Genomic DNA, 16,209 nt, shown 5'->3' with positions numbered 1-16,209 from the left:
ACATAGTCTAGCAATTTAAAAAATAGCTGAAAAATAAGAATTGCCTTTTAAAAATTACTTTCATGGAAATTTAAACTCTCACATGACTACTATGAGGATGCAAAAATTACCAATTCAAAAGAAGTTTTGGCAAGTTTTTGAGACCCTGTCTCAAAATAAAAGTTTTTTTATCAGGCACATACATAGTCCAAAACATAAAATAAATCTCAATAAGTACTTCTCTTTAAATCAAATAAGATAATTTAATAAAGGTAAGAGTGACATGCTAAACACTCTTAAAAAGTATTATTCAAATATCAACTCTTTTATAAATCAAGAAGCCTATACTTTCTCCTTATATTTTAACCAAGAAAGTTTTTAATGCTATAAGTAAGAGTGATTGATTAACACAGCAGCCTCCCCTTATCCACGATTCCACTTTCTGCATTTAAGTAACCCATAGTCAATGGTAGGCTGAACATATTAAATGGAAAATTCCAGAAATAAGTCCTAAGTTTTAAATTGTACAACATTCTGAATAGGGTGATAAAATCTCACGCCATCCTGCTCCATTCTGCCCAGGATGTAAATCATCCCTTTGTCCAACATATCACCTGCTGTATATGATACCTGCTACCAGCCTATCTATTGTTCCCTTAGAAGCCAAACCAGTTATCAGATCAACTGTTTCCGTATCATAGTGCGTGGGTTCAAGTAACCTTACTTTATTTAATAAGGGCCCCAAAGCGCAAGAGTAGTGATGTTAAGCATATTGTTATAATTGCTCCATTTTATTATTCATTATTGTTAATCTTGTACTATGCCTAATTTGTAAGTTAAACTTTATCACAGGCATGTAGGTATAGGAAAAAAATATACACAGGGTTCAGCACTATCTGAGGTTTGAGGCTTCCACTAGGGGTCTTGGAACAGATTCCCTATGAATAAGGGGGGACTACTATAACTCTTTTTAAAAAAGAGACATCAAAAGCAGTTTATTAAGTTTAGATTTTTTTGTTGCTGACTCTTTCTTCAATTACTTATTATCATTTACTTTACCTGAATATGTGGACACCACGATTTCATCATAGCTGTCTTTTCCTACACAACCACCCTGGATAGATGTGACACTTTCAGACAACATCTAAGGAAGTTTAAGACCAAGCACTTCATTAGTAACTAAAAAATTCAGACATGTTAAAAAGAAGCTACACAACGTTTTCCCTGGCTCCAGACATTCAACATATATTTACTGAATGCTTATGTGCAGACACTCAGATTAGAAAGACAAAATATCTTGAACAAATGGCAGGAAACTTCCGTGTTTTTAAATTTGGGAAAGAAGATTCAAAACGATCCTAGTATATTTGTGGGTACCACTCAACTAACGATATACTCATCTAATGAGTTAAAATAGTTTATTTATTTATTTAGAGGCAATGTCTCCCTCCGTCACCCAGGCTGGAGTGCAGTGGTGCAATCACAGCTCACTGCAGCCTTGACTTCCTGGGCTCAAACGATCCTCCTGCCTTAGGCCCCAGAGTAGCTGGGACTAGAGGTGCGTGCCACAACGCTGGGCTAATTTTTCTTTTTTTGTAGAGATGGGGCTTCGCCATGTTTCCCAGGCTGGTCTTCAAATCGTGGGCTCAAGCAATCTGCCACCTTGGCCTCCCAAACTGCTAGGATTATAGGCGTGAACCATAGCTCCCGGCCAGTTTATTTTCATAAAGAAAGGTTTTTTTAAAACTTACATAAGCAAGGCTGGGCGCAATGGCTGACGCCTGTAATCCCAGCACTTTGGGAGGCCGAATTGGGCGGATCACGAGGTCAAGAGACCGAGACCATCCCGTCCAACATGGTGAAACCCCATCTCTACTAAAAATACAAAAAAATTAGGTGGGCGTGGTGGTGCGTGCCTGTAGTCCCAGCTACTTGGGAGGCTGAGGCAGGAGAATCGCTTCAACCCCGAAGGCAGAGGTTGCAGTGAGCCGAAATCATGCCACTGCACTCCAGTCTTGCTACAGAGCGAGACTCTGTCTGGGGGAAAAAAAAAAAAATTACATAAGCAAAAAGCAAAATACCCTGTAAGTTTAGTCTATTATCTGAATTCCATGCACCATCTCTTATGTGTATTCTCAAAATAGTTTTTTAGATAAATAAAGAAGATGGTAACCTATATGGAATCTTTAGGAAAACTGCTATTGTGGAGAGAAATCAAGTTTTTTCAGATGACTCAGTGTTTATAATAACCATCTTTTAAGCAATACTTCCCAAACTTATTTGACAACCACTTAAGTAACTCAACTAGGAATCTGTATTTTTTTTTTAATTTCTTTCTTTCTTTTAAAATAATGCAGGGAGCTGGTTTTTTGTTTTTGTTTTTGTTTGTTTTTTTAGACAGGACATTGATCTGTTGCCCAGGCTGGAATGCAGTGCATGATCACGGCTCACTGCAGCCTCAACCTCCCAGGTTCAAGTGACCCTCCCAATTTGGCCTTCCAAGTAGCTGGGACAACAGGTGTACACCACCATACCTAGCTGATTTTTAATTTTTTTTTTTTTTTTTGCAGAAATGGGGTCTCCCTATGTTGCCCAGGCTAGTGTTGAACTTCTGGGCTCAAGCAAACCTCCCACCTTGGCCTTCCAAAGTGCTGGGATTACAGGTGTAAGCCACTGTGCCTGGCCAGAAACTCTGTTTTTAACAAACACTCTAGGTCGGTGGCTTTCAAGCTATTTGGAAAGCAAGCAATAAATTTTATATTACAATCTGGTATACATTCACACATAAACATATAAAGCAATGTATCTAACTTAAAAGATTTGTGTCATACACTGATATGTTCTAATCTATTCTGTTTTTTAAAAACTGCACTGGCAACACACTAATTGGTTTTGACTAGCAGTTTGAAAAACTCTGGTATGTAATTCTTAGCAGGCAAGACTGAGAACCTTTGTTTTAAAGGAGGGAGTGGAAGGAAGGGACACTAGCATTAAACCAGACAATCAACAAAACACTAGTTCTCTTCACCTACCCTATAGGGGGCAAACCTCTGAGCTATCCTGCAAATTAGGATGTGATAGTTGTTCCTGAGGCTAATTACCTGAGAAATTCAAGTAACAAAGGTTTGATTATAAATCACATAAAGTTAGATTTACAGGTGGGGTCAAATATCTGCATTTTTAACAAGTGTCCAGTTGATGTGTATAATAAAAGTTTTCAAAAAATTGTTTTTTATTGATCTGACAACTTGATTAGATCTTCCTTTAATTTACTGAACACAAAACACTGGAAATCACCTGACTTGCAGAATAATGTTTTACTCAACCAACAGAAACACGCACATTCTCACTTTCTGAGTGGTTTATCAGGGAACTATTAATTACAACTTTAAAGAGTATTTTAGGCCGGGCGCGGTGGCTCAAGCCTGTAATCCCAGCACTTTGGGAGGCCGAGACGGGCGGATCACGAGGTCAGGAGATCGAGACCATCCTGGCTAACACGGTGAAACCCCATCTCTACTAAAAAATACAAAAAACTAGCCGGGCGAAGTGGCGGGCGCCTGTGGTCCCAGCTACTCGGGAGGCTGAGGCAGGAGAATGGCGTAAACCCGGGAGGCGGAGCTTGCAGTGAGCTGAGATCTGGCCACTGCACTCCAGCCTGGGCGACAGAGCCAGACTCAGTCTCAAAAAAAAAAAAAAAAAAAAAGAGTATTTTAATGCAATATACTTGGAAAACATTTTTAAAACTATTCATTTCCTTTTTTAACTGTTCATTTCTATATACTTTTTTGCTAATAGAACATTTTAATGAAATTCATTTATCTTATGTACTTACATAAAATAATTGGGGCTACTCTGCACACTGCCTATGGGGTAGCCTTGTTCTGCAAGGAGCAGGAAAAGAAAAACAAAGGAAAAAGGAAGGAAGGAGGGAAGGAAGGGAGGGAGGGAGGGAAGGAGGAAAGAAAGGGAAGAATGGGAGGAAGGCAGGGAGGGAGGGAGGGAGGGAGGGAGGGAGGGAGGGAGGGAGGGAGGGAGGGAGGGAGGGAGGAAGGAAGGAAGGAAGGAAGGAAGGAAGGAAGGAAGGAAGGAAGGAAGGAAGGAAGGATCCTATAACCATAAAATCAGAGATCCTGGGCAATATACTATGGATAAGTTTTATGTAAGAAAACATGGAACTAAACTTACAAAAAAAAGACCTTGGTCCTTCCTCAAAATATTGGCAAATGAGTATATAAGTTTAAGTTAAAATGCAATGTTCAAGGTATACATATTTTCTCTTTTTATGATTTACCCCTTAACTATCTTTTTTGATTAATCAACCATCTACCAGTCCAGACTGTGTCAGACAGTAGGTCTCCTCCTGATTATAAAAGCAACATAGTAAGTGATGATGTGAATCCAAGATGACGCAGAGTACTCCCAACCTAAGCATAACCTGAAAGCAGGACCTCTGTCATTAGACAGAAGAAATAAGAGGAAGATAGGATTTCTTAGTGCCAGACCTGGCAGAACAGGTAAATGCTATGACATTTCTGGGGTTTAGAATAAAAGTCAAAGAGGAGACTTGGGGTCCGAATAGGAAAGTTTCTCAAAGGGCTGATGAGAAAAAGCAGGAGATCATCAACAATGGATTATTATTTCTAAGCCTAGACTATTACTTGCCTCATTAGCAGGATGACTTTTTACACCAAAACAAGATGAACAAATTTGAAACCAATCTAAAAAATAACCTCAACTGTGTAACATTTTTATCCCTATATTTTCTAAATGATATATTTTACCTGTGCTTCAAACCACTTGTATTTTCTGAACTGCAGTTAAAGTTAGGATTGGGAGGTACCACTAGTAGAGAAATTAGACAAAAAAAAAAAAAGAGTTGACACTTGAGTTGTGAACTCTTTTATTTCCTTTAAGTTTAATAGCCTCAGTATGTCCTATATGAGGCAGGATAGGAAAGCCCAGGATTGGAGAACACTAGTTCACGAAAAGGAAAGATACAATTTATGCCAGAATGCTTCTCTATGTAACTTTATAGCTTGGCATAAATCAGCTTAATTACATTTAAAATTTGTGAACTAAAATTACTTTTATCTAGTATTTCTTCTTATATAGGCAGCCCTTGAGTGGGTAGAGTGAAACTGCTACTTTTTTCCTTTTGCTTAAGGTTATTTCTGATACTGTCCTAACAATATGAAGTTTATTCCTAAAATCTTATTATTTTAAAAGAGACTCATTTATATTAACCAAACATATAAATATTACTCCTATAAAGTGTCATTATATGTTATAAACTAAGGCAAAATATTTAATACTTTAGATACTTATAATAATATTTTAAAGTATAATGAAAAAGTGATTTATTATCCTGCTTAAAGGCAAGAGTCTATTATTCAAACATAAGAGAAGTCTGGAGAAGATTCTGATAACATCAAAATAGCAATATTTTAAACCAAACACAAGATTTTAATATATTTTCACTTAATAAAATTCAAACCATCTGTCATCTCTATAATAATTTGACAAATAATAAGCATATATAGTCTTTTTTAATGAACTTACCTGATCAAATCGTAGAACAGGTTCATTTGCATTACCAAAACTATACACTTCCACCATTCCGTCATCTCTCCCAACAAGTAAATCTTTAACCCCATCACCCACAATGTCAAAGCTGTCAATACACAAAATACCTTTAAAAAGAGATATGTGATAAGTTATTAAGAAGACTAATAGTTATCGTCAAGTATATGCCAAGTAAGAATGAAAATAACACATATTCCGACTCAGAATGCTGAGTAAAAATCTTTGAGCAAAATCAAGTGCTCTTCTCTTGTCCATCCATTCATCTATTTCCAGGTCTTTAAATATAATCTGTGTGAGAACGGCCCCTACATTTATATCTCCCTCCAGCTCTGGCCAAAGCTCCAGACTGATATATTCAATTTGGTATCTTCTCACAGACATCTGCATCTTAAACTTTCCATACCCCAAACAAAACTTTTTATTCCTCTTTTTACCATACCCCCTCAATACTGCTCCTCCCTCTGTCTTCCCCCATCTCCATAAATTATTCTACCTAGCTGCTTAGACAAAAATTCTGGGCTACATCTCTGATTTCTTTTTTTCTCACCACCCCTCATATCAAAACCACTAGCAAATTCCATCTTCTCTACCTCCACAATATATACTGAAATTGTCTCCTTTAGGTTTCCAGCTACTGATAGCCTAGACTAAGCTAGCCTAGACTAGAATAAATTATAATAACTCTTCCAGCTGGTCTCCATGCTTCCAATTTTGACCTGCTTCCTCCCGCCCCCTCCAATCCATTCTCCAAACAGTGTCCTTTGTTTTGTTTAGGCTTAGTAAATTAAATGTCACACTCCCACTGAAAATTTTCTGATGACTTCCTACAGCACCTAGATTAAAATTCAAACTGTTTTCCAAGGCTTACACAGTTTGGCTCTACTCTACCTTTCTGACTCCATCTCCTGCCATGTTAATGCATTTAGCCAAACTGACCTTCCTACTGTTCCTCAAATGAATCAAATCTACCTCCACCTCAAATCTTTCGCACTTACTTCCTCCTCTTCCTGAAACATTTTTTTCCCCGCAAATCTGCATATTGCTAACTTTTTTTCTTATCAGTTGAATCTCAGTTCAAATTTCACCTCTTCTAAGAGGCTATCTTTGACTACCTGGTCTAAAAGTGACCCTCCTCCTTCTATCATCACTCTCCAATACACTGCCCTGTTTTATTTTCTTCAGGTGACTAGGTAAAGCTGTCTTATGTATTTATTTGTTTTTACTCTGTCTCTCCTAATAAGTATTTGTTGAAGGAATAAATGAATATATGAACATCCTGAACATATACATAGGCATCTAACTATCTACCAAATCAGTTATAAATTCTCCTTAGAAAGTTATAAATTCCTTAGAAAACAGGAATATTCTCTGACCCACTGCACTTCTTCTTTGCTTCATAACAAAGACTCCTAGATTCCAATTAATTCTGTACCTCGGACAACTAAGTTACCTCAGACAACTAAAATCCAATTAAGGCCGGGCGCGGTGGCTCGAGCCTGTAATCCCAGCACTTTGGGAGGCCGAGACGGGCGGATCACGAGGTCAGTAGATCGAGACCATCCTGGCGAACACGGTGAAACCCCGTCTCTACTAAAAAATACAAAAAACTAGCCGGGCGAGGCGGCGGGCGCCTGTAGTCCTAGCTACTCGGGAGGCTGAGGCAGGAGAATGGCGTAAACCCGGGGGGCGGAGCTTGCAGTGAGCTGAGATCCGGCCACTGCACTCTAGCCCGGGCGACAGAGCCAGACTCCGTCTCAAAAAAAAAAAAAAAAAAAAAAAAATCCAATTAAAACTGGATTTTAGCATAAAATGATATTAGCCTGTAAAAACGCATCAATACCAAATTACTATAAGCATTTCTTACTTTAAAAGAATTGCCAATAGTATAACAGACCTGACAAATAAACAAATAGTAGATAAATCAAGGTGTGAATTGCTAAGTCTTCTATGTAGTATAAATAAAATAGAATAAATTATATAATTTAAGATACTTAATAATCATTGACACCTCAGAATCTGAACTACATGAAAAGCATACCTCCCCTCTTTTTCTCATTTCGAATTTCCCACTTGTGTATTGGTTTGGATGTAGTAATCTGAATAAGCCCAAGTTTTCCATCTGATGTCCCAAACAAAAGGTCTTCTCCAGAGTCACCTAGTTATAATTAAAGTCAACATATTATATTTCTCCTACAATTAGTAATCTCTTTAAAATTAAAATATTGTTATGTAAAAATCTCATTTAAAAAATATTATAAAAAGACATAAAACTTAATTTTTGAGAATGGTTATTATATATTCACTCAATTTTATAGTTATAAGAGATACGACATTTCCCCATTATCTAATTTTAAGATGAAGAAACTAGGTTGGGTGCCATGGCTCATGCCTGTAATCCCAGAACTTTGGGAGGCTAAGGTGAGAGGATCATTTGAGCCCAGGAGTTCCAGACTAACCTGAGCAACATGGCAAAACTCTGTCTCTAAAAATACCAAAAAGCTAGCCGGGCATGGTGATATGTGCCTGTAGTACTAGGGAGGCTGAGGCGGGAGGATCCCTTGAGCCTGGGAGGTCGAGGCTGTGGTAAGCTGAGATTGTACCACTGTACTCCAGCCTGGGAGACAGAGTGAGAGCCTGCCTCCCAGGCCCCCAAAACCAAAAAAAAAAAACGGAGAATTAAAAGTTCAATAACTTGTGCTGTTAGTTACTGGCAAGATCCCAGAAAGACAACTGTCTCGTTTCTAGTTTATGTCCTTTCTACAATTTCCCATTTTCATTTAATATTAAAACACATAGTTGATTTGTGAAAAATAAAATCCTGATTACCGCCATTTCCATTGTGTAGTGCTAAGACAGTAGGGGGGCCAGGAACTTCAATTTCATACATCACATCAGATCCCTGAAGGAAAAGAAGTATTTAAAAACTGAAACAGAATACAGACTGAAAATAATAGAGGCATTCATGAATAACATCAATATTCAAATATAGTACTCTTAGTAACACCTAGAATAAAATTGCTTTAATAATTAGGTTATGAATACAACTTGCATTTGTTAGCAATTTTGCATATATCAACTGATTTGAACACATATATATACACACACGTATATATATACACACATATATATACACACACGTATATATATACACACACATATATATATACACACACATATATACACACACACACATATATATATAGTGTAAAAGACCATGGAGAAAACATATAAAATATTGTCTACCCTTAATATATTTTAAATACGTTGTTTGCCTGAAAACTTGACACTGGTAGATTTTCCTATCAAGTCTCTAGGAACAAATTATTCCCTGTCCTCTCTAGGTGAACTGGAGAGCTTTAACTTGGAATACATCCAAATATTTTACTAGACACAAAGTTACTTCCTAAGGAAAATGTTGGCCTTGCCTTTGGGTATTACCAAAATCTGCTCCAGTTAGAGGCAGAATGACCTGCTACTTAGATAAAAAAAAAAACAAGTTAGGTCCTTTTATATTTCTCAGTTTTTCAATTTTGCTACTTGTAATGCTTGTCATTTGGGGCACAGTATTTGTGATGCTGTTAAAGAATGATTTAGAAGAACTTATACTCACATGGAAAAAATATCCATGATCTAGAATTGAAAGAAAACACAATTTGCAAAATGGGCCGGGCGTGGTGGCTCACGCCTGTAATCCCAGCACTTTGGGAGGCTGAGGCAGGTGGATCATCAGGTCAGGAGTTTGAGACCAGCCTGACCAACATGGTGAAACCCTGTCTCTACTAAAAATACAAAAAAATTAGCCAGGCATGGCGGTGCGCGCCTGTAATCCCAGCTACTCAGGAGGCTGAGGGAGGAGAATTGCTTGAACCCAGGAGGCAGAGGTTGCAGTGAGCTGAGATTGCGCCACTACTCTAGCCTGGGTGACAGAGCAAGACTCTGTCTCAAAAAAAAAAAAAAAAGAAAAGAAAAGAAAACACAATTTGCAAAATTATAGTAAATATAGTATGACATTTTTGTTTTAATTTTTTTTTTTTTTGAGATGGAGTCTCACTCTGTTGCCCAGGCTGAAATGCAATGGTGTGATCTCAGCTCGCTGCAACCTCCACCTTCCGGGTTCAAGTGATTCTCCTGTCTCAGTTGCCTGAGTAGCTGGATTACAGGTGCAGGCCACCATGCCTGGCTAAGTTTTGTATTTTTAGTAGAGACAAAGTTTTGCCATGTTGGCCATGTTGGTCTTGAACTCCTGACCTCAGGTGATCCATCTGCCTCAGCCTCCCACAGTGCTGGGATTACAGGCGTGAGCCACCACACCGGGCCTAAAAAAGTTTAATGTTTATTTAGAAAACATAAGAAAGCCATATACTTTATCTTTTTTTTGTTTTGTTTTGTTTTGTTTTTGAGCCAGGATCTGGTTCTGTCATCCAGGCTGGAGTGCAGTGCAGTGGTGTGATCATAGCTCACTGCAGCCTTGACCTCCCAGGCTCAAGTGATGTTCCCACCTCCGCCTCCTGAGTAGCTGGGACTACTGGCATGCACCACCATGCCCAGCTAAACTTTTTTTTTAAGAGATAGGGGTCTCACTATGTTGCCCAGGCTGGTCTTGAATTCCTGGACTCAAGTGATCTTCCAACCTTGGCCTCCCAAAGTGCTGGGGTAATAGGCCTGAGCCACTGTGCCCAGCCCGCTTTATCTTTTATTTAAAATATCATTTTAAAATTTACAGTTTTCCACACGTAACTATATAAACACAAAAGAATATACACAAAACTGTTTAAAAAAGGCAACCTCTGGAGTAATGGATTATTCATAGAGATAGATGGGGAGTGAGAAAAAAGTATGCAGTGCAGAGGGAAAGATTTCAACTTTATTTTCTACAAATCTTTAGTAATTTTTTTTAAAAAGTAATAAGCATATGGCTCTCTTGTCAAACAAAGCAGAATCCTAGAATTCAGTCAATTTCTAATTGAATGCTAAACAGTTCCTGTTAAAAGCCATGTTCAAAATAATTCATATTTAAAAGCACAGGCTATGGGGGAAATTAATCATTCATAACTCTAAAATGAACCTTTCTTCTTTTCCTTTTTTTATTTTTATTTTTTTGAGATCGAGTCTCCCTCTGTTGCCCAGGCTGGAATGCAGTGGCGCAATTTCAGCTCACTGCACGACCTCTGCCTCCTGGGTTCGAGTGCTCTTGTGCTTCAGCCTCCTTCCTTCTGAGTAACTGCAATTACAGGGGTGTGCTACTGCAACCGGCTAATTTTGTATCTTTAGTAGAGACGGGGTTTCACCATATTGGCCAGGCTGGTCTCAAACTCCTGGCCTCAAATGATCTTCCTGTCTCAGCCTCCCAAAGTGCTGGGATTACAGGTTTGAGCCACGATGCCAAGCCTAAAATGAACCTTTAATATGACTTTGTCCCTGGGGGGTAAAAACCTCATAGACTCACTGGATCTTTCTTTCTACAAAAGCGCTGATGCCAAGAAATGGCCATCTGTCTATGGAATTCCAAAGAGTAAGATAGCCTGTGCTGGCATGGACTTAACAGCTAAACTTTTTCATCAACTGCGCCAACTATTACCAGCCTGTTTCTGATCCAGTTGATCTACCTGTTATATGCTATTTACATTTAAATATTATTTTAAGCATCCTATAGTGTGTGTGTGTGTATATATGTGTGTGCATGCATTTTATTGAAAGCCACTCTCAAGAAGATATAGTGGTAACTATTATTACTCATAACAATGACCTGAAGCCGTTGTTTTAGTCAATCGTGGTTTTTACCAGAAATATAAGGACATCAAAACGATTTTTCCCTCTATCACTCATTTACTTATCCAACAAATATTTACTGAGTGCTTATTTCATATGCTGCCATAAATGCTGGATAAATTCAAGTTATATAAAACCCTCCCCCCAGCCCAATTTCTTCTTTTAATTTGATTTTTTGGGGAAGAGAAAGGTGATGGAAGAAGAAAACAAAACAAAGAGGCAGGCAAAGGTTATCTGTAGTCAAAGTACTCCATTCTGATAATAGCTCAGAAATTGTGGATGGTGAGGCAAAAAATATCCCTTTTCTCCCAAATATGCTTCTCTAAAAACTTACAAAAGAACACATTTGACTCAAGTTAAAAAAATTGATGTGTCAAATTATTTAAAAATTGTTTCCATATATTTATATAAGCACTTAAAACAGTAACCACTATAGTTATTTATCTCAAGTACATAATGTTCATCAATATTCTCTCACATAAATTATAAAAAATTAGAAAAATACAAATAACAGCAACCTGTAAAACTCTGAGCACTCTGTCCTGGCAGGCCAATACAGGTGTGATACGAGATAATCTTTCCACTGGAAGGCAGATAACATCATTGATTTTATCCCCAGAAAGGTAATAATGTTGGTCTTTGCAGTCACAATAATGGTTATAGATGTAACTTGCACTGAGAAAGAGGTCTGAGCCAGATATGTGCCTGAGAACATTAAAATAGTAATTTTTAAAAATAAGCACAGGTACTGAATTTTTTTCAGAGATAAAAACAGAACAATTTATAGTTTACTAACATTTTATTATAGACTTAGAGAACACAGTTTTTAAAACTTTCTCCTACTTAATTTCCAGTGTTTTTGGTATAACACTGTTTTTGATTTTGAAAGCTGAAAATGAGGATGTTAAGGCCTCAGCCTTCCCAATAAAACTGAGCTCAGAAAAATGGAAAACAAAGACAAGATAATGATAATTTAACTGTCTATATCCAAAGGCAATTAATACGTCAAAAAATGACTTCTTTGTGTACTATGTGCCAAGCACTATCTTAAGTGATTTTTATGTATTAGATCAATTAATCATCATAACTCTATAAAATAGGGACCATTATTATTCCTTTTTACAGGTGAATAATAAAATGTTAAATAACTTGCCTAATGGCATCTAATTATTAAGTAGTAGATTAGACTGCAACTCAGTTTTTTGCTCTAGAGTTAGCTTTCTTACCAGCACACTAATTTGCCTGAAAAAATCTATTTTAAGTGACTCTACCTCAAACTAAATGATAAACAGCAGAAAAAAAATGATTTCATTAGAACTTTATCTTGAAAAGAGAAATGAAAACAAGTTCATTTCAAATTACACTTAACAAAATTTAGTCAATAGTCATAACTATGTTCTAATTCTTAGACTGAATCAAGTTTTCACTTGGGTGAGCTAAAATGGCTTGACAAAAATTTATATGTAAGTGTGATATATTTTTCACTTCTAGATTGTTATTACCATATTTATCATAAAGAGGATAATTTTATTTGAATGTTTCATGTATTCCTCTACCTCCAAGTTCTATTTAAAATTTTTTACATTAAAATTATTATCTAAAGAGCTTATCCTACAATAATCCTCCCTGATTTTCTCTTCTTCAGTTATTAAGTGGCCTCACTTTGTGGCTCTGCATATCATTGAATAGTCCTCTTACTATTTTTATCAACTTCATGAAATTCTGTTTTTCAAAATTTTAAATTCCATTTTGAAACCAATCTGTATTATATTTGCATTATATTGGCCAAAGTACTATTTAGCAATCACTATTGCTGACATGAGTGGGGATACATGGCAGCATTAAGCAGGAAAGGATGTGTAGTGACTAATGTTAAGTGGTCAGTTTCCTTACTGAGTATCTTCAAGTTATAACTTTTGTTTTCCTATAAAACCTTACAAATGTGGAGATTCAGACAATCAATTTTCAAAACTTGAGTAAAGAACTTTTCTATCCCATCTTTGCCACTCTAGTAAAAACATTTAAAAAACCATTTAAAGAGACTATTACTGAGAAACTCCGTATCTTTCTCACACTACTATCCATATACCTGTCCGAATGTAGTTATGCTATTAACACATTACTTTTAGTATTTCACAATTATCATTGGCCATGTCTATATACAAGTGTATTTCAAAAGTGTTACTATTCTTGTTAAACCATTTGAAATTACATATTTCCACTTACCATTGTTTGTTATCTAATTTCACCAAGCCAACATTTTACATCTCAAACATCAGGAGATATGCTGTGCATTATACAAAACTCTGGGCTGAATCAGTTGTTTCTAGCCTAAGAGTCTGACTGATTATATAACTTGGCTGCACTAGATTCAAAGGAAGAACTTAAAAAATAAAAACAAAACCTACTCCAGGTTATTCTGATTCAGTAGGTATGAGGTGGGACAAGGAATTAAGTGTCCCAAGGGATTCTTCTAAGTAGCAAATTTAAGAAACAGTGAATTAGATGAATTTTAAAGCCCTTTTCAGCTCCCTGTGATTCAAAAACTAAAATCTGAATTGCAAAATTTCACATCAGGAAGCCATTTAGGGAGCTATATTTCACTTAGAGTCTTACCTGATATACCTGAAATTATACCCTATTGGTAATCACTAACTTTGACAGTCAGCCTTTTAACATAGCGATGCTACCTGAAAACCAGAACTAGCAAAAAGAGCCAAGGAACATAAAGCTAAATATCTAGAGATTTATTTTCCATTTTTTCCCATACCTTGATAATGAATCAAAACTGAACCAAGTAGTCAAAAATGATTGTATAAATACTATGAAGTTCTTTAAAACAAAATTTCAACAACCAATTTCATATTGATTGTAGGTCAAATTTAGTTTCTGACTAATAAAATACCTTTAGTTAATTTTATTTTCCAGAACGCCTATTAAGATATGATACTTAATCAGTTGCCTTACATCTATCCAAAATATTATAAATAAGTATGTAAAAATACAAAAAGGAACAATAGACATACATAGCTTTAATGCTTTCAGTGAGGTTTGTTTCAAAAGAGAGGAACTGTTTTCCTCTTTTTGTGAAGGCTCTAATCTCAGATGCTGCAGCAATAAAAATTTTCTCCTGAGGTGTGTTAAGAACCCCTCCTAGTTCCAGTCTTGCAATCTTCGGCCCCGGTAAAGTCTTGAACACTGCCTGAAAAAAATCATTCATGAAAAAAGTACATAAATTACTTCATTGTGAGCATTTTTTCCTTTACAATACAAAATGTTAAGATGTTAAATTTGCAAAATATTACAGTTCCACTATATAGAAATAATTTTAGATAATAATCTGTATACTTTAGTAGCTCTTCAGGTTTTTTGCTGTACTCAACTTTTAAATATATATTCCCACACATATTTGCATGTCATTGAAATCTAAATCCTTGCAATTCAAAGTACAGTTCACTAAGCAGCAATGTTAGCATCACTAAATTGATTTAAAATGCAGATCAAATGAATGAGAATCTGTATTTTAACAAGATTCCCCAGCAAGTTCCTATGCATATTGAAGTTTTAGAGGCACTGGCTTAAACAATACTCCTATGAACAGGGAAGTCCATTTGGCAAATTATTTAATGAGGTCCAATGAACACGTTTTTACACTTCAATCATCTTTTAAAACTAATCTTTCCTGGTTTCTTTACAATTTTTATAAATTTTAATAGTAAAGGACTATAGAATTTACTGAAAATGTGAATGTATGACTTAATACCTATAATCATATATCTATTTAACTGAAAACAATATTCATTTCATTAATTTTTTCATGGTTATTTTCCATTTTATTATTTGCACCAGCTTTTTCTCCTCCACTTCCTCCCCGTGACTTTATATACAGAGAATAAGATATCTGGGAGAATATGAATAATGGAAACACTGAGTTTCTGGTAGTTTTTATTCTCTTAATCTCTTGGAAATTCCATATAGTATATAATGAATACCAGAATCCACATCTCAGACTCATCATTCTAAATTTCTAATTATGACCTGTAAATATGATAATGTAACAGTAATAACTTCCTTGATTAGGTTAAATTAAGTGGCAAAGATTGTAGGTTAGTTGCTTCCATGATTACATTATGCTACATAAGATTCTTTCTTAGCAGACTAGAGAAATTTCCTGCTGGCTTTGAAGAATTAGATTACCATGTTGTGAGAAGGACTGTGAGAGGACCACACAGCAAGAAATTGTAGAGACCTCAAAGAACTGAGAGCAAAAAAAAGAAATTTACAGATATTAATAAAGTGGGGACCTCAGTCCTGTAATAGCAAGGAACTGAATTCTGCAAACAACCACATGAGCCTGGAATAAGACCCCACACTCCAGAAAGGAACACAGCTCAGCTGACACCTAAATTGCAGCTGTGTGAAACGTTGAGCACAAACTCCTGTGCTACAGAAACTGTTAGATAATAAATGTGTGTTGTGTTAAGGCCCTAAATTTGAGGTAATATATTACACAGCGTAGAAAAGTAACCCACAACCACAGGATGCCAAAGGTGCCTTACAACTAGCTAGCAAATAACTTTTGTGCTGCCTGCAGACTCATACCTCACATTAACTACTTCCCTCAGAACCCATTTTCCATTATCTGCATTTTAGGAAATTTTTAACCTAGTATATTCAATAAATAGTGCATTCTGTTTTAGAGAACTATTTTTCCCCTTCACAAAGCTATACTTACTCCTGCTTCTCCTTTCTTCATGCCAAAGCACATAACTACCCCATCATGATCCCCAATAACCACCTGTAATAGATGGAAGAGAATCTAAAATTACTATTGTTAATATTATGACCTAATAATTATATACAGGGAAAGCAAGA

At 36.3% G+C, this 16,209-nt stretch overlaps 1 protein-coding gene across 1 annotated transcript in view; it reads right to left on the bottom strand.

The window, feature by feature from the left end:
* Positions 1-16,209, bottom strand: part of LOC105486146 (Bardet-Biedl syndrome 7) — a 55,033-nt gene that overhangs the window by 31,386 nt on the left and 7,438 nt on the right. Inside the window, exons 3-9 of the mRNA XM_011748858.3 lie at positions 16,070-16,132; positions 14,361-14,536; positions 11,853-12,039; positions 8,392-8,464; positions 7,604-7,720; positions 5,542-5,672; positions 1,039-1,123 (exon numbers count right to left, since the gene is read on the bottom strand). Coding sequence (XP_011747160.1) covers positions 1,039-1,123; positions 5,542-5,672; positions 7,604-7,720; positions 8,392-8,464; positions 11,853-12,039; positions 14,361-14,536; positions 16,070-16,132 — 832 coding nt within the window. The remainder of the gene's footprint in view (positions 1-1,038; positions 1,124-5,541; positions 5,673-7,603; positions 7,721-8,391; positions 8,465-11,852; positions 12,040-14,360; positions 14,537-16,069; positions 16,133-16,209) is intronic.

The sequence above is a fragment of the Macaca nemestrina genome, chromosome 3 (genome assembly GCF_043159975.1).
Source record: "Macaca nemestrina isolate mMacNem1 chromosome 3, mMacNem.hap1, whole genome shotgun sequence".
Classification (NCBI taxonomy): domain Eukaryota; kingdom Metazoa; phylum Chordata; class Mammalia; order Primates; family Cercopithecidae; genus Macaca; species Macaca nemestrina.
Note: the sequence above shows the minus strand (reverse complement) of the source record. Positions and strands in the feature narration are given on the sequence as shown.